At 36.5% G+C, this 20,682-nt stretch overlaps 1 protein-coding gene across 1 annotated transcript; it reads right to left on the reverse strand.

Moving 5' to 3' along the window:
- Positions 1-228: 228 nt before the first annotated feature.
- On the reverse strand, positions 229-15,539 carry LOC149065570 (uncharacterized). The gene is made up of 3 exons (XM_089253856.1): positions 14,829-15,539; positions 10,902-11,057; positions 229-1,668 (listed from the first exon to the last, which is right to left on the reverse strand). The coding sequence occupies exons 1-3, from the start codon at positions 15,193-15,195 to the stop codon at positions 434-436; spliced, it is 1,758 nt and encodes a 585-aa protein (XP_089109982.1). The 5' UTR covers positions 15,196-15,539; the 3' UTR covers positions 229-433.
- Between the last annotated feature and the right edge of the window lie 5,143 nt (positions 15,540-20,682).

The following is a 20,682-nucleotide window of genomic DNA, read 5'->3' on the forward strand; positions in this document are numbered from 1 at the left end:
GATTGAAATCATCCTGATTCCATGCATTCGTATGTCAAACTTGTCGTAAAGATGCTCTTCTTTTGGTGATGGGTGAAGACAGTGCTCGCGACTAGATAAAGGTTGAAGACCTCTGCTCTACAGCATTAAAACTGTTAAAAAAGTTTTTCAAAGTAAATAAAGAAACCTTCAATAAAAAAATACAGTTATCAGAGTATAGCTACTGTTATCATTTTAAATTCACATATTAGTATAGAGCAAACTTTTATTAATTTGTGAAATACAGTACTTATGTAACAATATTTTTGCTTTTGTGACAAATGCAAAGCTACCTGAGTAGAAATGAGAAAAATCTCTGTTGATTTTGCAGAACAAGAAAGCATAATAAACCTTTCCCTTTTCAAACATTTCAAAGAAAAAGGCATAAATACCACATACACTAAAACAAGGAATGCTATGAATTTTCAATAATTCCCTTTGGGACATTTTGCAAAAAAGCATGATAGAAGTACACAGAGCAATTGTTATTTGCTTGCATATTTGTGCAATTATTGCTTTCACTGTTGCTGCTGTCATACCAAGTTTGGTCAACAATACCACTATCACTAGTTTTGCCCCCAATTTGTTGCCTTACTCTTTTTCTTTCTCTGTAAAGTCTGGCTCTTTCTCGAGCTAATTCCTTTGCCCTTTGTTTCTGCTCGTCACTTTGATTCATTCTATCTTCTCTTTGTTTTCGTGCACGCATTTCTTTGTACCTTTGCCATTCCTCGACATCTTCTTTAAGTTTTTCTCTATACTTTCTTGCTCTAATACGGGCAAGTTCCTTTAATCTTTCTCGTTGACCATCTGGCATAGTTAACCTTTCTTCGCGTTTTTTCTGAGCCCTACTTTCTTTATACATAACCCATGTGTCAGCATCTTGCTTTAAGCGTTCTCTATGTTTCTTTGCTCGTTCTCTAGCAAGTTCCTTTAATTTTTCAGATTGTTCCGCTAATCGCATAACTTCTAAATGCTGAGCCTCCACTTTCAACTGCTCCTTTATTTTCAACCTTTCCATTCGCTGTTTAGCAGCACGCATTTCTTTATATTTTTTCCAAGCTTCTTCATTTTCTTTTAGTTTCTCACGATGTTTTTTGGCTCTAATACGAGCCAATTCTTTTACTTTTTCACGTTGTTCTTCACTTAACTTCCTCCTTTCTTCTCGCTGCTTTTGTGCTCTCATGGCCTTATGTTTTTTCCAGAGATCTTCATTTTGACGTAGCTTTGCTCTGTAAAGCTTAGCTCGAATTCTTCCAATTTCCTTCATCTTTTCTCGTCTTTGTTCTTCAGACTGGATCATTTTTCCTTCCATTTTTTTCTGCATGAGTAGCTCTTGATACAATTGCCACAAATCCTCTTCACCCTCACTTCGTTTACTGCTAGTTCCTATTTCTTCATAAGTATCCTTGATATATTGTAATGTGGGCCCACTATGAATATCTTCACTCACTCTCATTCCTTGCATGTTATACATCCAACTGCTTTCAGCGTTTTCTCTCACCTGTGAAACAAGTTGTTTCCCGTTGGGGTATGCAGCTGGCATATCCATGGGGAAGTTCACTTTTGCATAATTATCATTGATTTCAGAGCAGCATCGATTTTGAGCATTCATTTCATCAATTAAAAATTGCTTTGAATGGTGTGGTGACTCTGCAGAAAAAAGAAAAAAAAATGAATCCTTCAAATAGAAAAAGATTTTCTGCAAATGCATAACACATAGGCCTATAAGTATTTTACATTCAGTCAAACGTTGATTTAATGAATCAGAAGAAACCGACAATTTTATTCCTTTAATCGTGGAAAGTGTTAAATCATTGTCAAATTTGTTAGGATCATAAACACAATCTAAACAGCCAATTTTTAAAGCTATTTATTTTGGGTTGTTGTTACAACTTATTTTTGACAACAATTTAAAAATATATATAAACTTAGAAATAAAGTCAGGATGCATGAAAAAATTGCTTGATAGAAGTTTTTTTTGGTACGTCTAACATTTTTATCAAATTCTGATGAAATTGTTATCTTCTCGCTAATCGAAAAACTTTCTCTGCAGTTTACCTGCCATTCTTTGCTTGTCAAGATGCTTGTCACCAACTTGAAGTAACTTTATTTCTTTACCAAAAGTTAGGCATATGGACACCACTATGTTTTATAGTACTAGTGTACACCAATTATCCACTGAAAACTTCCAATGCACACTTTAAAGGGCTTTATTATTTCCTTTACTCAAAAAGGAACAGATTCTTGTTCCCCCACCCCTAATTTTTTGTGCGCCTCTAAAGAGCCGAAGGTCAAATCTTAGAAAGTCAAATCTTCAGACTGCAGATTTGGGTGACAAGAAATAAGAAAAAAAAGATTAGGATAGTTTGAAAATAATTTGTTATACAGGGGGGTTTGACTTTTTTTTTCATCACTTTCAGAAAAAAATTAGATAAATTGAGGAATTCGTTGAATTGGAGTTGTTATATCTGAGTCCAACTGTATAATTATAAATTCTATCAAAATATAAAAATAAATGATTTTTATAAGAACAAAATTAAAGAACTTCTTTTAAATTTATAATTAAAATTTAATTAAAGTTTATAAGAACAAAATACATACATGCACACACAATAGAGTGTACATGACACCAACTGTCAAAAATAAAATAAATTATGCATGACCATGCAGTTGGCTTTTTGCTACAAAACTTTCAGTAGATGAACATATAAAACCACCAGATGGTGTAAAGTGTTTTTTGTTTGTGTGTGGCAGATCTCTAGCCCAGATATTCCATTTTAGTCAAGCTGGACCAGGCACCACATATAAGATGTTCAACTTGAAATTGTACCCACTGAAAAAGCACCATGGGAATATGTATATTTTAATATGCATGTTACATATAAAAATACATGTCTTGGCTGCAATAAGCGTCTGAAATCATACCCCTGCATTTCAGTGCATTTGCCTTAATGTTTCATTATGTTCGTCATGACATGATGAAGTAATCTGGTGTTTACCATTTGATCAATTTAAAACTTTACTGCGCTCCATATTTGACATATAACCAAGATACATTTTTTTCTCTTTTGTGTAATGATAAACTAATTAGTGTACACTGTACAGCCATGTTGCTTGGTGTAACAAAAGAGACAAGAAAGTTAGTGGGACTTAAGAAAATGAAAAAAAAGTGATCATTCCCACATCAGGAGAGGGGCTTCTCTTATTCGACCACTCACAAATAGGAGTTAAAGACCAGCTTACATTTTTGGGTCTCTCACTGCCATTGGAAAAGAAAGGGTTAGTGAGTTTTTGCTATAGGTAGAAAAAAACGGGTAAAAACCATCCCAGCAAAAATTGATTTCCCCTATTTATGAGGCATTATTGTGCATTTGGTTATTTTTCTAAATGCAAATAAAATAGTTTTGAACACAAACTTTAGTTCAGGGTGATCCAAAAGTCATGCAACCCATTCTAAAATATTTTATTTTTTAAAAGGCTATCAAGAAATAAATTTAAAAAACTGTATAGTTTGAATAAGACAACATTTGTGGATACAAAAACACAGTTTGTTTCAAAATGTTACAACATGTAGTCAAATTGTGAGCCTTTTGCATGAATGCAAGCGGGCATTCTTTTTGCCAGGTTTCTGGCCACTTTTCTCAGGGCACTCATCTTTTCAATCTTTGATTGAATGTTTTTTTTAGTTAATCAATGAAATGGGGATTATTCTTGTGCATTTATCTTCACATGTCCCCCACAAGAAAAAATCAGGGCATGACAGGTGCAGTGATCTTGGTGGCCACAAACCTGTTGAAATAAGGTGATCATCTTAAAATGTGTGGAGTCATCCATTGTCTCATCTGGATGTATGGCAGGTTGCTCCATTCTGTTACAAAAAGCCAAAACGTTCATTTCCTCCAACAGTGCAATTAATCACAAAATAATACCTTCTACAGTTTCCCATCCACCATTTCTTTAAAAAAAAGGTCCTACGGCATGAAATTGAGCACCACACACTGATTTTGATCGAATGCAGTGGCTTTTTATGATGGACATGCAGATTTTCGGTGCACTGATCTGGAGCTTTCAACTTCAGAACAACCCAAACACGACCGGCACTAAACTTCAATTTCTTTAAGGCTCTGTGAACAGTACAACATTGCAACGTTTTGTCCTTTAGTTCATGTATTCCATGTTGGCTCAGTACAGGTGGATGCCCACTTTGCCTGCGGTCTTCAAAATTTCCAGTTTCTTGAAAATGGGACACCAATAAGAAGATTAATGTTTTATTGGGCACAGAAACATTTGGGAATTCATTTTTGATCACCTCAATAATGGCTTCAAGCTAATAAGTTAAAAAAAATATTGTTTAATCATAAAAATTCTTTGCTTCTGACAAAAAATATCTTGCTCATACAACAAAGAGCCACTGAGAGTATCAGTGAGCATAGAAAATAATAAAATAAAACATCTTTCCATCCTGAAGGGTGTGTATAATGCTGCATAGTATAATGCTGCTGTCTATGAAAAAAAAATTTCATTTACAATCAGTAGAATTTGAGAAATTAATTTTTTTATAATGGGTTGCGTGACTTTTGGATCACCCTATATAAGTATTAATAAATTTTTGATTTTTGAGTTGGTGAGTTTTTGCCATGGCTGAAAAACTGCAGTAAAAATGTCCTGATAATGATGGGTTTTTCCAAGCATCAAAAATTGATGCTTCCCACATTTATTTATATCTAGCATCATTTCAGAAAAAAATTAATACAAAAAGAAATTGAAACACACCAACTCTGGTTTAAGAATTATATTAACATGATATATAAACTGAAGAGCCAAAAAAACTGGTACACGCATGCGTATGCAAATAAAGAGATATGACACCAATCAGAGTACGGCGCTGTGGTCGGCAACGCCTATATAACACAACAAGCGGCTGGCATAGTTGTTAGATCGGTTACTGCTGCTACAATGGCAGGTTATCGAGATTTAAGTGAGTTTGAACGTGGTGTTATAGTCGGCGCACGAGAGATGGGACATAGCATCTCCGAGGTAGCGATGAAATTGGGATTTTCACGTACGACCATTTCACGAGTGTACCGTGAATATCGGGAATCTGGTAAAAAATAAAATCTACGACATCGCTGTGGCCGGAAAAAGATCATGCAAGAACGGGACCAACGACGACTCACGAGAATCATTAAACGTGACAGACGTGCAACTCTTCCGCAAATTGCTGCGGATTTCAATGCTGGGCCATCAACAAGTGTCAGCATGTGAATCATTCAACGAAACATCATCAATACGGGCTTTCGGAGCCGAAGGCCCACTGGTGTACCCTTGATGACTGCACGACACAAAGCTTTACGCCTCGCCTGGGCCCGACAACACCGACATTGGACTGTTGAGGACTGGAAACACGTTGCCTGGTCTGACGAGTCTCAGTTCCAATTGCTTCGAGCTGATGGATGTGTATGGGTATGGAGACAACCTCATGAATCCATGGACCCTACATGTCAACAGGGGACTGTTCAAGCTGGTGGAGGCTCTGTGATGGTATGGGGCGTGTGCAGTTGGCATGATATGGGACCCCTGATACGTCTAGATACAACTCTGACAGGTACGTAAGCATCCTGTCTGATCATCTGCACCCATTCATGTCCATTGTGCATTCCGACGGACTTGGACAATTTCAGCAGGACAATGCGACACCCCACACGTACAGAATTGCTACAAAGTGGCTCCAGGAACACTCTTCTGACTTTAGACACTTCCGCTGGCCACCTAAATCCCCAGACATGAACATTATTGAATATATCCTTGCAACCGATGCCTAGCAGACAGAACAGCAGATGCCTTGCAACATGCTGTTCAGAAGAGATCTCCACCCCCTCTTATTCCTACGGATTTATGGACAGCCCTGCAGGATTCATGGTGTCAATTACCTCCAGCACTAATTCAGACATTAGTCGAGTCCATGCCACGTCGTGTTGAGGCACTTCTGCGGGCTCGCGGGGGTCATACACGATATTAGGCAGGTGTACCAGTTTTTTTGGCTCTTCAGTGTGTGTGTGTGTATATATATATATATATATATATATACTTATTAATTTTATGAAACAAAGAATGAGCATAAATTATTTCTGTGAAAGTGTTTAAAACATCTAATACCCTACTATTCACACAATCGTGTTTGCTATGAAAGTAGCAAATTTTGCCGCAAGTAAACCAATTCTTTCTAAAATAGACAAAGGACAAAGTACAGTAACACCATGAAGTTATGTGATAGGTGGTACCGGCGACAACCGCGTAAGTTGGAGTACAGTTTTCCATAGATATACATATAGATATTAGTTAATTAAGACCAAATTTTAGAAAGAACACCCATCTTTTTCTTTCTTACTATAACTATCATGCTATGGTATGCTTTTCTATAGAGTTTCATAAATTTAACTTGTATTGTGACTAATCCAGTCCAATAAAAAAGACACTATTAAAATCTGTATTTGCACTCTGAATTCAGAGCAAATGAAAGTTGTGTGTTAAACACTTTGAATGTTTGAATAACACCTCAATCAATCAAAAGGAATGAGCTGCTCATGCTTGGAGGCCACGAAACAAGTTTCAGGAATGAGTTGAAGTTAATTAAAAATTGCAGACCAGGTGCATTTTGTCATCAAAGAGCAATACATTAAACAAATTATTTTTTGAACTTGGCACTGGACTTCAGGTATAAAATTGTGACATTCTCTCTAAAAATAGCAGATATCAAGTAAGCCTTGGGAATCCATTCCGATATCCTGGCAAAAAGTGTGTGTTTTCAAAAATTGATGTAATTTTATTAAATATGTTGTTCTGATTATAAATTAATGATCTTCCCCCATCTTAGCAATATTCCAGTGATGCTTGAATTTCAAAAATGTGTATTTTCCACAGAAAATTGCATAACTCTGAAATTGCGCAACTCTGGATACTGTACAATGAAACTGCACTACACAATTCTCGATATAACAATAAATCCCTCTACAACAATATTTTCTTCTTGATCCACAAAGCATCATTATATGAAGATTTCACTGTATCAGGGTTGACAAATTTTTGCCATAGGTAGAAAAAGAACTGTCCGACCAAAAATAGATTCTTTCCCTATCTATGCACATGTAAGGCATTATTATGTATTTATTATGCAGATGACATAGTTTTGAACTCAAATTTTGATTTATTAATCAATAATTTTTCGGGTTGGTAAGTTTTTGTTACTTTTGGAAGAAACTAGAGTAAAAAAAATGTCCCAACAAATAGGTTTTCGCCAAGCACAAAACAAATTGGTACTTCCTGTATTTACTTATGTGTAGCATCCCACATTTAAAAAAAAAATTGATGGAAAAGAATTGTACATTGTTATGACCCAGATTATCTCTGACAACTGGTTTGTCATTGTATAAAAAAGAAAAATACACAATATATACATTGTAAGATAGTCGTTGAATGAAAAAATTAGGGACTTTTCCTACAGGTCATTGTAATGAAATGATCACTATAACTTGGGGTCATTATAATGAGTATTGCCTGTGTCTCTATTCATCTGTAACTGTTATATATATTCCACCAGATTGCTTCACAATACAATATTATAAAGTTGATTGTTATAATGATTTCAAGTTTCAGTTGCATATAATACACATTGAGTCAATTTTTTTTTTTTCATAAAACCATTTTTGCCCTGGTTTTTAACAGTTTTCACCACTGTCCCAGCAAAAATACCTTTTTGGAAGCAAAATGCTCAACTCTCGTAAAAGCTGTATTCAATCATATCATGCCATTTTGAAGAACTTGTTTTTTTTGTCAGTGAAGCATTATGTCAAGACAAAGTACTACATACAGATTTATGAGCAGTTATGATTTGGTTTTTATGAGCAATTTTCATAAAAACCAAATACAAAAAACAATCCACACAACCTTAAAAAAGGTGAACGTTAACGCTACCCTTGCTGTCCAAGTTATAAACATCAGATATCATGTCGCAAATAACATGGTGAAACATGAGAGCAAATGAAATGAAATACATTTCTATAAATAGAAGGATATGAATTAAAAAATAATTATGATACATAAAAATAACTTCACACACATAAAAACACAAGTAACAAATGTGCAGCAAATTTTCAAGACACTTGGCAGAAGGTCATTTGATTTCATGGAGCCCTATATTGTCTGACTACCGAAAGATGGCCTGTGACCTTGTATGATTTTTACCATGAAAAGAGATCATTCATCTCTCTTTTCGTGATGAAGATCATACAATGTCCTTAGAGATGAATGTAGGTTAAATTTTGGAACTAACGACAGATGTGTTTGTGCCTAGGGACTATCTGGTCAGCGCCTTGATCCTGCCTTTGCTATGAGGCCGCTGCTTTCACACATTACAGGTATAAAAGCTTGGAGTGGCATTACACATGCAACAGTCAGTCAGGCCTAGCAGTGATCCAAGTGACAACACAACAATTTGTTTAGGATATCCTTCAGTTACTTTTATAAATTACAATTAAACTGCCACACTAGGTAATCATGTCATTAAATGCTTCACTCTAATTGTACAGATAAATTCCACTAGCACACAAAATTTTAATCAAGATGCTGCACCATTAGCATTATAATAGTTTCAGTAATGGTGCTAATGATATCTGTTTGATTTTGAAAAGTATAATTTGTGTTCTATTATGTTTCCATATCTGTATATGATTGAACCCACATGATGTCTGAATATACTGTGTTGGTCTCTGATTGAACCCTTAAGTAAACTATTCACTTCGCTCTCTTGGGATCCACCCCCCCCCCCTTCAGTACTGATCTTCAGAGGAGGATGTGTAATAATATAGGGAAATTTACCTCTTTTCCCATTGTGTGGTGTGTGGGCACACACGCACGAACGCTTTCTCTTTTTTCCTCCCAAAAAACCTCTCTACCCCTTCGTCCAATCAGGGACCAACAAAACTTGTTTGTACCTGTCCCCCCCCACCCTATCAATTGTTTCCGCTTTACCAAGACACTTTTCATCATGATGCTGCTGTGGTAGGAAGCATGCAAGAGCGCTTTTCTATATACAGTAAAACCTTGATAAGTCGTCACCTCAAGATATATTGAAAAATTATAATGGCTGAAGCGGTGTGAAGGCTTAAGCAGAGTTCCGTCAGTTTTAATGTGCAATGTTATGAAAATTGTATAAATTTAAAGTAGTATGACATTTATTAAAGTATGAGTTTTTAATTTAGACTAACAGAGCAACTGTTTGAATAAGTAGCTTTTCTTCATAACAGAAACTCTCTATTGCACATTAATTTTACATATACATCAAATTTAATTTTAGTGTTTGAATTCTTCATCAGTAGTTCATGATGTAACTACAAAGTAATCTCGAACACTTTTGACTTGGTGGAAGGACCATGGGCAGAGAAAAGTAAACAGAAGACCTCAACTTGGGAAAGAATGTCTACTTTTTTTCAACAAAGATATTTTGTTTAAATTTCAAGACTTAAATTAGTAGAGTCCATGCTTTCTATGATTATTTCTTATCCGTGCCCGTTGCACTTTGACTTTAACTTGATTAATTTGATTCTTAGATTTACATAATTTTTGATTTCCTTTCACTATATGTAATTTTTGACATATCAATAAATTTTGGTTTTGCCGGAGATGCCCTGTCCCCTGGGGGGGGGGGGGGCGAAGTGCTTATGTTGCTCCTTGCGACAGAGCCTGGGTGTCTCACGGTTTCTCCAGTTGAGCCCATGCAGAAATGAGATCTAGCTTGAACAGCGCCCAAAGTTCCAAAAACCTTAGTCAGCAAATGAACTTCCCCAGCGTAACTTTCGTTACTTAAACTATTCCGTTTGGGTATATAGGATTTTATGGTGACTTTTAAGCATATGGCAATGCTGTTAACAAGCTCTTTTTTTAATGGGAGCCATAAAAATAGTCTGTTCCTCTTTCTAGAACATTTTTACAGTGATGAGTTAACAGAAATTAGCGACAAGTAAACAAGGGTTTAATAACATTGTGGTCTATGAGAGCTGGAAGGGTCTGAAGAAAAATGACGACTTAACCGGAGTGACGACTTATCAGGGTGACGACTTAACGATGTTTTACTGTATAAAATGTATCAATATATTTTTACGTAACCGAAATTTTAAATAAATAAATCCTGGATCATACCAGCCATCAATAGTTATAGTCTTACATATAACTATATTATAAATAACAGGCGAATATTCTGATAAAGAATTTCTAAAAATATTCTCAAGTTATTTATATTAGTAGTCTTTCCAGAGAATATTCTTGACATTATACTTTTTGACATTAGTTCTCTTTTTGACATTAATATTCTCAAGAATATTCTTGACATTATACTTTTTGACATTAATATTCTCAAGAATATTCTTGACATTATACTTTTTGACATTAATATTCTCAAGAATATTCTCCTAAAGATTATTCTCTAGAATTTTACATTTCTAGGTCTTCCTAATGCTGTCACTAGTTTATTCATAACTATCTTGCATGAACAGAATATGATCAATTTGAACAGAAAAAAGAATTTTCCATTTTGTGCTACACAGTAAAATACAATTCACAATCTGAGAAGTATAAGCTAACTATGCAAAATACTTAGATGTGGCCCTTCAATTTACTCTTTGAAAAAAAAGCTGCTTCCATATAATTTCAAGTAATTAAAGCTACCATGATCTTGAAAGAATGATGCCAGAGAGAAATAGCAATGGTGTGAAAGAGTAGTAAGAATGAAAAATGATCATTGAGAAATGATTTTCATTGAACATTAAAAAACCTTTTTGAGACATTAGTTACTTCATTTATTAAACATATAAGTTAATTTATGTAAATACCTGCATATGCTTGTTGAGGTGCATGTGCCTGCTCACTCATGTATTTAACATCTGGTGTGAAAGGCATCAAAGTATGTGGGCCGTAATTATAAATATTGTTAGGATACCTTCCATCTTCAACCACTTCATTGTGCATATCAACTTCTACTGGTATTTCTATTGATTAAAAAAATTATAGACGAAAATTAATAGACAAGTAAACAATTATCAATGACAGAAAACTCTGTTGTGAAACATTTTAATAAATGTTATATAGTAGACACCACTTATTAGAATCACGGATAGTGTTATCATTCAGGCCCCTAAAGCAGATTGCTTTTCTTTGTTCTGTAACAAGTCCTCAGCTAATGGAAAATTTTCTGCGGTAAAAATTCTTCTCTCATTGTGAAGATCCAGGTTTGAATCCTGTTGGGGGCACAGTAGAGGCCAGCTGAATTTGGTTTTTTGTGGTTTTCAAAATTTGAGGCGCAAATGCGCACACACACACACACAAGCCAGTCTCCCATTTAAAAAAGTCTCTCTGCAGAAAGAAAGCCAGTCCTACAACACGATGCAGTCATAACATGAAAATTCAAGCATTTGTCATCTTTACTTTAAAATATGGAATACAGATGGCAGCACTAGCAAGTACACGAAAAAAGCGAAAGTCGGACAACATACATATGTTAGGGTTATGCATATACATACACTCACACATCACGTTCCGACTTGCACCGATTGGTAAGAAATTCCACAGAGGAATGTGTACGAGAATGCATGTTCAGTTTAGTAGTAGTAAAAGTTCCCATAATAGTATTTTCTACATGCAAGAGTTAGTTAATTTTCCTTCTTTTCTTAGAATTTTTTCAGAGACTGTTTTAATGTATGGCACAATTTTTGGTATATACTGCTTTGGGGCATTCGGGTATTGTCATTATGGGAAGAATGGAACTGAACGTATACCATAAAATGGGAAAAATTTTATTTATAGTTATAAGGATTTCTGATTATGTTATCAATTTTTTCCCCTGTTCAAAGTTGCAGTTCGTTTCTTCTTGGGTCCTTTATTTTATTTGTTTTCCATTTTGAAGCTTAAGTTGTACTAGACTGTTTTCCTCATCAGTTAACTTTATCAGCCAGCTGGCTGTGCAGGAGATAAAAAGGTGTACCCCCCCCCCCTAAATTGTTGAAAAACATTTCCTCACTCCTTTGAAGTATCTTAAACCATATATACTATAGTAGCTGCTATGTGTGAGCTGCTGTATTCACAAGACTTCCTGCAGTGGGAACAATATGGTTTAAAAAGTTTAAAAAAGTACTTTCAGTTCTAAGCAAGTTTCTTTCAGTTTATCAGAATCAAATTCCTTGTATGAAAAACTTCTCAAAGGATACCCCCCATAAACTTGACTAGACCTTAACCGGAGAATATTGTCTTGGTACAAAGACTATTTGGCACAATTGTTGATTGGCACCATTGGCGATCAACTCATCAGTTTTTTTATATTATTGACGTTGGCAACACAGCTGATTATATTTACTTTATATTTGATTTTTATATTTATTTGCTTTTACATTTTTTACTTTTTATCCGATTTTCCTTTTACTTCTCATGCACGTGCAATATATATTTAACAAATAATTATATAACACATGTTATTAAGTTTTAAAGATTTTTAAATTTTATTTCAACAAAATGTTAGTTTTTAAAGGCCTGGATTGACGTTGGCACAAAATTTTAAAAATCGCCAAGAGTTTGTAGGCAGAAAGATGGCAGCCCATCTCTAAGGTGGTTACCATAAAACTTAGAGATGAGATCTCCGCTGATTAGACGGTACACAGACACTATCCTCAGAGTAAGGTCTACTTAAACTTGCCCTAGTGAAATTGTTTTTACAAGAAAAAAATTGCCAAAACAAACCCATTTATAATACATCCAAACGCATCTTACAACACTGCCACAGTAGAACCTTGATTATCAGGGATAGAATAACAGAGATACAAAAATATCAAAACTTCATAGATTGAAAGATAAGGCTCAAATCAAATTTAAAGGTTACTGTATTCATAAAAGGCATCATTCATAATGTTATAGGTAATGATCTCACCTATAAAGCCGGGCTGGACAAACCAAAAAAATATTTAGGTGCCAGCCTAATTTCTTGAGAACCAAGCATGGAATTTTGCTGACAAAAAATGGTCCTAAATAATGTTTTCTTTTACTTTTCTCATTTTAAAAGATGTAGCATAATAAAATCAGAAAATTTTGTGTCACCCTTGGACTCCACTTTAGCACCAAATTTAGAAAATTTTAGGCACCTATACCATTTTCTAGTTACCATGGCAACCTGGCACTTGGGATTTGCCCAACCCTGCCACAGATATTGTTTATATAAGGAAGAAACAGCTACTTGCTTTCTTTGTGAATGTGAAATGTACTCTGAACATACGCTTGAGCACTTGGAAATACCATTGGTTTGAACCATGAGAGCTTCAAGACATTCTCCATCAGATCTTTGCTTCAGCTACAGGTTGGTACTTAATTGAGGACTTTCTTGGGGATAGTAAATAGATCTCTGTGTTCCATGTAACCACATATCAGGGTTTAAGCTAGGTAAAAAATTCCTTTAGCAAAAAAAAGTGAAAATTGGGGGAAAAGCTTTAACAAAATGCTACAATGCTAATCATTGATGGTTGGATGTCTACTCGTTTCGTACACATGTTTGTAAAAGTAGCTACTACTTCTTTCACATTCTAAGATTTTCTTTCGACAAAATGCGACTGTAGCTTAAACCCTGCCACATATCCATTTGCACCCTAAATCTAGGGTTGATGGTAATATTAATAATACCAAACTGCAATATGTTATTTGGTAATTAGAAGAATCAGTTATGATTATTTTTTAAAAACCAGACTCCTTACAGAATAAAGTATATCATGGGATGTGAAAATTAAGTTTTTATTTATCTTTCTTTGAAATTTCAAATATTTAACATCAGCAACTTCACTAAAGATGGGTCCCTCTCCATTTCAGGTACCAGAGGTTGCGCATATTCGATTATGTTTTTTGCCTTCACATTTTTTTTTTTTGTATACTGAAAATATCACAGCAAAAATTTATTTTGCCAAAGAAATTTCATTTACAGTGAAACCTGTCAAAAACAGACACCGTATGAGATGGAAAACTGTCTTGAACAGAATGAAAAATAGTCTGATGATTAGTGTTTTGATGTGCGCTTTTACAAAATAGAAATCCGTCTATAACAAATAATTTCAGTCTATTGACATTCTTTTTCATACAGGTTTCACTGTATATATGTTATAGTCGAAGTCCAAATCTGTTCCATATTCTACCACAAAGCCAGGCTGGCAGAGATCTTGGCGATGGGGAAAAAGTCTGGTGACAGAATTCTAGCGTTCATGTCATGGTCCCAATCTGATGTCTAGTCTCTCTGCAAAATGTATATTAAAAACTGTAATGTATATTAAACTTTGTATATTATCCAGACTTCAGACACTGACCATTTCAAGAAGGCATGGATTTGGACTGTCACTTTATAATGAAACCTCATACATAAAAAAATCCCAACTTTACAGGAGCAGCAAAAAAAAAGATTGGATGTCCCATCGAGTAACACACAAAAAGGGTTAATTTTTTTTCTTCTCTATAGAAAACAGATAGATGCAGATTTTTTCCTTTCAAAAGTCGTAATAGGCGAGATATGATGCACTCAATTTAAAACTGTGTATGAAGTTACTATTACAAAGTGCTGAAAAACAACAGTGAAACCTCGATATAACAATATTTTATGGACCAAAAAAAAAATCTTTGTGTAGATGGATTTATCATTATATCCAGTACCATTGTAACGAGGTTTCACTGTATAATAATTTATCAATTGATGAATGCACAAAACATAGACTTAAACTTTAGGTATGACAGATATTTACTCAAATGTGGAGGAGGATGAGGCCTTAAATTATCATGTAGAAATTGGTTTTTGAAATCTGGAACTCGGTTGTAATGACTAGACGAATTGCACTCGGGTACTTCATGATGCGGTTGCTCATGGCGCTGTACATCCGCATTTTCATTTGGAATGCTTACTTCCGAGCTAACCAATTTCAAATGTCCTCTAACATCGGCTTTGTACACGTATCCTTCGGTTTCCTCTTTCAATTCCACTTCAGGTTTGATTTTAGATACAGTTCTTTCATCTTCGAAAGGGTTCGAATCCGAATCATAATTCTTGCACGCAACATCGCGTGACAACCACAACTCTGATGATTTACTTTGAAGTTTCTCATCACCTTCCATTTTTTTAGGCACTATTGGCTTTTCCAATCATATTACTCGCGGCAATCACTGGAATTTTTCGAATAATTATTTAAAAACCAGTGAATAAAGCATGACTTGGTTTTTCGGCAGAGTTGCTCCATCTCATATCCTACCATCAACATCCAAAATAACATCATTTAGACCCAAGTTCGCTTAATGTAGCCAATTATTAAATACTATGGTAATAAAATGATTGATTAACTTCTCAGTTAAGCTTAGGAGTAATTGAAATCACAGTTGCCAAGCAACTACTATTTTACTTAAAAAAAACAATAACAATAAACAACAAACAAGATGGCGTGAAACTTTCATTTGTTATGAATGCCTAGTTTACTTGGTCTACCCACCTTTGGGGGAAGGGGGCAAAATTTCCGACGGAAGAATTGGAAATTAGAATACTTACCTGTAACCATACATCCCGCATTTACCGGGACAGTCCAGGGCTACGGTAGAATCAACACCACACTAGAAATATTTAGTGTGGTGTTGGTAGAATAGAGACAGTCCTTTGTGTGCTGTGAACCCCCTCATATGTGCACACACGCACAAAAAATGATAATATAAATAGCAATACAAATGGTGGGGGGGGGGGGAAGAAATAAAAAAAATACAATAGCAATAAAGTTACAAAATTTGAAAAACGTCTCAAACATTGCCGCCACGTGAACACAGGCCTCATTCGGCGCGGTTATATGCTTCTCAACCATACTCCGACGTTGTCGACCGGCCCAGGTGCAGGCTCTCAGTTGAGCCCTCAGCGCTTGGTTGAGCTTTTGCCGCTTTATTTCCGAATTGCCGACCAGCACAGGTGCTGGACCATGAGACTTTGTGTTGCAGGGTCCCAGTTGTACCCTCAGCGTCAGCGCTCGGTTGAGCTTTTGTTGCCTTATTTCGGAGTTGCCGGCCAAAGGTGTTGTGGCTTCCAGTTGAGCCCTCAGCGCTCGGTTAATCTTTTACTGCCTTATTTCGGAGTTACCGGCCGGATAAAGGGACTTTGTGTTGCGGGCTACCAATTCAGCCCCATCGATCGGTTGGAAAAACTTAATCCCGCAAGAGACAGAGCGGGGGCCATGTTTGGTGTTATGATTGGCAAAACTTAGATAGCAAAATAAACTCGTGTCGACGTCACTATATAAGAAAAAGAAACCTTCCAGAATAATCTCGACGATTCTCTTGGGATCTTTACACTTCTTTTGGCGCTATGACATCGTCAAATCATCGGAGATGTCACCAGACTTGCGAAGTTTGTCCAGTGCCGTAAGCAGGTTTTGGTCAGCGGGAGAGAAAATTCGGAAAGGCGCCATTTTTTGTTCGTTTTTTGTTCCTGCTTTAGGCGCAAATTTAAAATTAAGATTAGTGGAAAGAGCTTGAAATTTTTAAATTTAAAAAATCAAATTAAATTTATTTTCTGTTTGATATTATTCTTTAAGTTAAGTTAATTACTCGTCAATTGATTATTTTATTTTAATTTTTTAATTAATTTAAAAAGTGTAAATCATATTTTATGTTTCGTGTCCTAATACAAAAAAACCCCGTAAACTATATCATGTAGTTATACAAATACTAACACCAAAAACACAACTGGGAAATCACCCAGAAAAAGTTGTTGAAAAAAAAATTTAGATTAAAATATAAGAAATGGTAGGAGAATATATAAATTAAAAAGAAAAACATTCTTCTCTCCAAAACTAATAAAAAATATGAAAGTAGGCTACAGAAAAATGACACTCCAAGTGGATAGAACGTCACAATGAACGTGTGCAACATGGTGGAACAGAGATCTGGAAATCCATAGGAAACTGCTACGAGCTAAAGAGAGACTTTGGAAAAAGTCACCGGAAGCACAGAAACAGCAAGCGATGGAATCATTTCGGCAAGAGAAACCGAGATATACTAAAGCCATTAGAAAAACAAAGATCAATTCGTGGAAACAGTTTTGTGCGGAGATGGCAGATCCATTTGGCAAACCATTTACAAGGCTGTACTAAATAAACGCAACCCCACACCTCAGATAGTAACGGGAACATCGGAAGGTTGCCATTTTAAAGACATTGGCCAATAAAGACATTGCCCCCCCCCCCCCAGCGTCAAAGGTAGAGTCCACTGATATGATTTATATATGTATATATGAATTGACATCATCATCATCGTTCCCTTCCAGCAATAATGACCGTGCCGCCCCCCCCAGACTTCCAAGTATCTCTCCGCCTATGCATACAACAAGAGCTCAAGAAGAAACAGAAATAACAAGAGGAGAGATACAACGAACATTAAATCGAACAAATGACCGAAAGGCATCCGGACTGGACAACATCAGTTATAAACCCTTGAAAGCTATCAACAAACAGTTCCCGAATCTTCTATTCCATCTATTCAATCAGTGCGTCAAATATCATTGCTTTCCGGAGCATTTCAAAACAGAGAAAATCCTTCTGTTTCTATAAAGGACCAAAATCCAGCAAACACATCATCATATCGACCAATATCTCTATTATCAACAACAGGCAAAGTATTTGAAAGAATTTTGGTTAAAGAATGACATATCATATTGAAAGATTATCCTGGCTGCATGAAAATCAGTATGGATTCCGAAAAAGTAAATCGGCCGAGCATGCTCTGTACATTCTGAAAGAAAAAACAGAAAATAGAATTAAAGAAAGTAAAAATGTGGCCGTTATATTTCAATAGACATAAAGAGTGCCTTTGATAATCTACAATATGCCTCTATTATAGATAAGCTTCTCCAACTTCCGATATCTGAGCAACTTTTGAAAACAGTCGAAGATATACTCCGCAATAGAGAAGTAGTAATGATTACAGCTGGACAAGAGGTAAGGAAACATCAATACAAATGCTGTCCACAAGGCTCATGTTCTGGACCACTCTTATGGAACCTTGTGATTGACGAAATCTTGAAAAAGCCTAGGCCATCAAATGTGAAAGTACAGGTATATGCAGACGACATTCTCCTGATAGTCTCATACCACACAGTGAAAGGCACAGCAAAAATAGCGATGGAAGCCTTAGAACGATTTACGACATAGTTGAGAAAACATTACTTGACAGTCGCAGCAGATAAAACAGTTTCTCTATATGGATATCTTCAAAAAAACCTCCCACCATCAGAATGCTTGGAAAATCTATTAAAGGAACACAGATGTATTAAAATACCTTGGCGTGTACATAGATTCTATACCAACTTGGATTCCACACATAGAGAAACAAACCGATATAATCAATAAGCTTCTTCTCCAGCTCCAAAATATCGGCGGAGCGAAATGGGGAATCAAATATCGACACCGACGAGTTCTCTATTGGACAATAGCAACACGAATAATGGCCTACGCAACACCTATTTGGTACGCAGGCGCAATCAACTCCATGAAACAGAAATTAGACTCAGCCCAACGTAATTTGTTATTATATATCACAGGAGCGTACCATACACCACCAAATAGTGCTCTATATGTCGTTACAGGTTGTCCGCCTTGGAGCCTATGGATTAATTATTATGAAGCACAAATGGGTCTATTGTTACGTCTACACCGACCAACAAAGATTGGTGCATTAAACTTTGCTCCAGAAAAGTATTAGCGACAGGAAAAACAAATAACTTTCCACCCATCGGAAGACCTGCATCAACACCAAGTCTCTATCGGGAATAACCAAAACAAAGAAATAGGAGACCAAAGAACTCGTATATACACAAATGGCTCGAAAACTATCTCCAAACAGCATCAGCATATGTGGTAGCGAAAGATCATAATCATCGATATATATTGATATGGCATCAACCAATAGCACAAGTACAAACTGCACCACCTCGCCGTTCACAAAGAAAAAAGAAACTGATCAACTATAAAAAAGACTGACTGATGGCACAAGAACAGTATAATGCCGTGGAAATCGAATGATTTAAATTGAGGATGAAATCGATTATGAATTTTATCTGATCTATTTTTCTAATGATCTTTTATGATTTTACAGTTGTTATGATTGTAATGTATGCTTTTTTTATGAATAAATTGCCAGAGGTATCCAGTCCGTGAGGACAATGAGCCGATATTGCCATATGGCGATGTGGCCTGGGTATCTTTCGGTTTGACGGATCCATATCAATAAGACCTGGACAAGGCCGTCGAAGAGCCACGACGACCAATGAGGATCGTTATTTGGCACTTTCAGCGCGGCGCCACAGGACTGCTACAGCATCGCAGCTCTCACGTGAGCTGCATACTGCCACTGGAGCTCGAGTTTAACGGTTTACTGTTGCCCGAAGGCTTCATGAGAGAGGGTTTTATGTTAAGACCCGCTGTTTGCCTCCCGCTAACTGCAGCACACAAGAGAGCTCGTTTAGCATGGTGCAGACAACATCAGCCTTGGACTAGACTTCAGTGGAGCACCGTGCTCTTCACAGATGAGTCGAGGTTCAGCCTGGACACAAATTCTCGATCTACACTCATCTGGAGAGAGCCTGGTACCATTCCTCTCACATCAGGGAAATGGACCAATATGGTGGTGAAGATGTCATGGTCTGGGCAGGCATCATGTTGGACGGCCGCACACCCGTCCATGTGTTTGGAGGGTCCGTGACTGCTAAGAGGTATAGAGAGGAGATCTCAGAGCCATATGTTCGACTTTTCAGGGGCGCAGTTGACCCTCGGTTTTTGTTCATGGACGACAACGCTCGTCCACATCGGGCTCACCTGGTCAACGATTATCTAGAAAAAGTATATTCGGCTTATGGATTGGCTAGCCAGATCTCCTGACCTAAACCCTATAGAATATGTTTGGGACGCTCTTGGGAGGGCAATTGCATCTCGCCATCCCCCTTCGAAATAATGTGCTAATTCTCCTAATTTTGCACACGAGTGAGTGTATATGTACAGTATGTATATACAAACCTGTTTAAGTATACGCGTACAGTTTGTATATTATTTTTAGTAAAATAAATTCACATGGGGTGTGTGTGTTTTATAGCAAATCAGAGAAGAATGAAAATCTATCGAGCGATAAATGGTACAGACTATATAGGGCAGAATTTTTAACACTTTTTCCATCCGCAGCTCCCCAGAGCAGTTTAACATAGAATTTCTTTGAAAAAATTTTGTCGGACCATCGCTCCAAAGCCCATAGTTTGAGAACTCTTCGACTAGGGAGTTCTTGGTTTTTCCCTCATTGTTTGACCAGAGGGCTTTCGGGTAAGTGCTGGCAAACCACACGACGGCAAAGTCCATGTTAGTAAGTATCATAAGCCCTCAGATAACTGCTAATTTAAAAACACTGATCTAGATCACGTTCACGGCCCTTCTGTAGTGTCAAAATGTCCACCGACCGGGCTTTTTCCTCACGGCCTCGTGGTAGAATGAGTTGCCATCTGACTCCCATTTCCGATACAGCACGCCATCTCTCAATCTCCAGGGAGTCCCATAGCGCCCACGATCTTTTGGTCGTTGGACTAGAAGA

This window comes from Pholcus phalangioides, unplaced genomic scaffold, assembly GCF_987345545.1.
Source record: "Pholcus phalangioides strain wild (caught in Gottingen) unplaced genomic scaffold, Ppha-v1.0 ptg000039l_1, whole genome shotgun sequence".
Taxonomy (NCBI): domain Eukaryota; kingdom Metazoa; phylum Arthropoda; class Arachnida; order Araneae; family Pholcidae; genus Pholcus; species Pholcus phalangioides.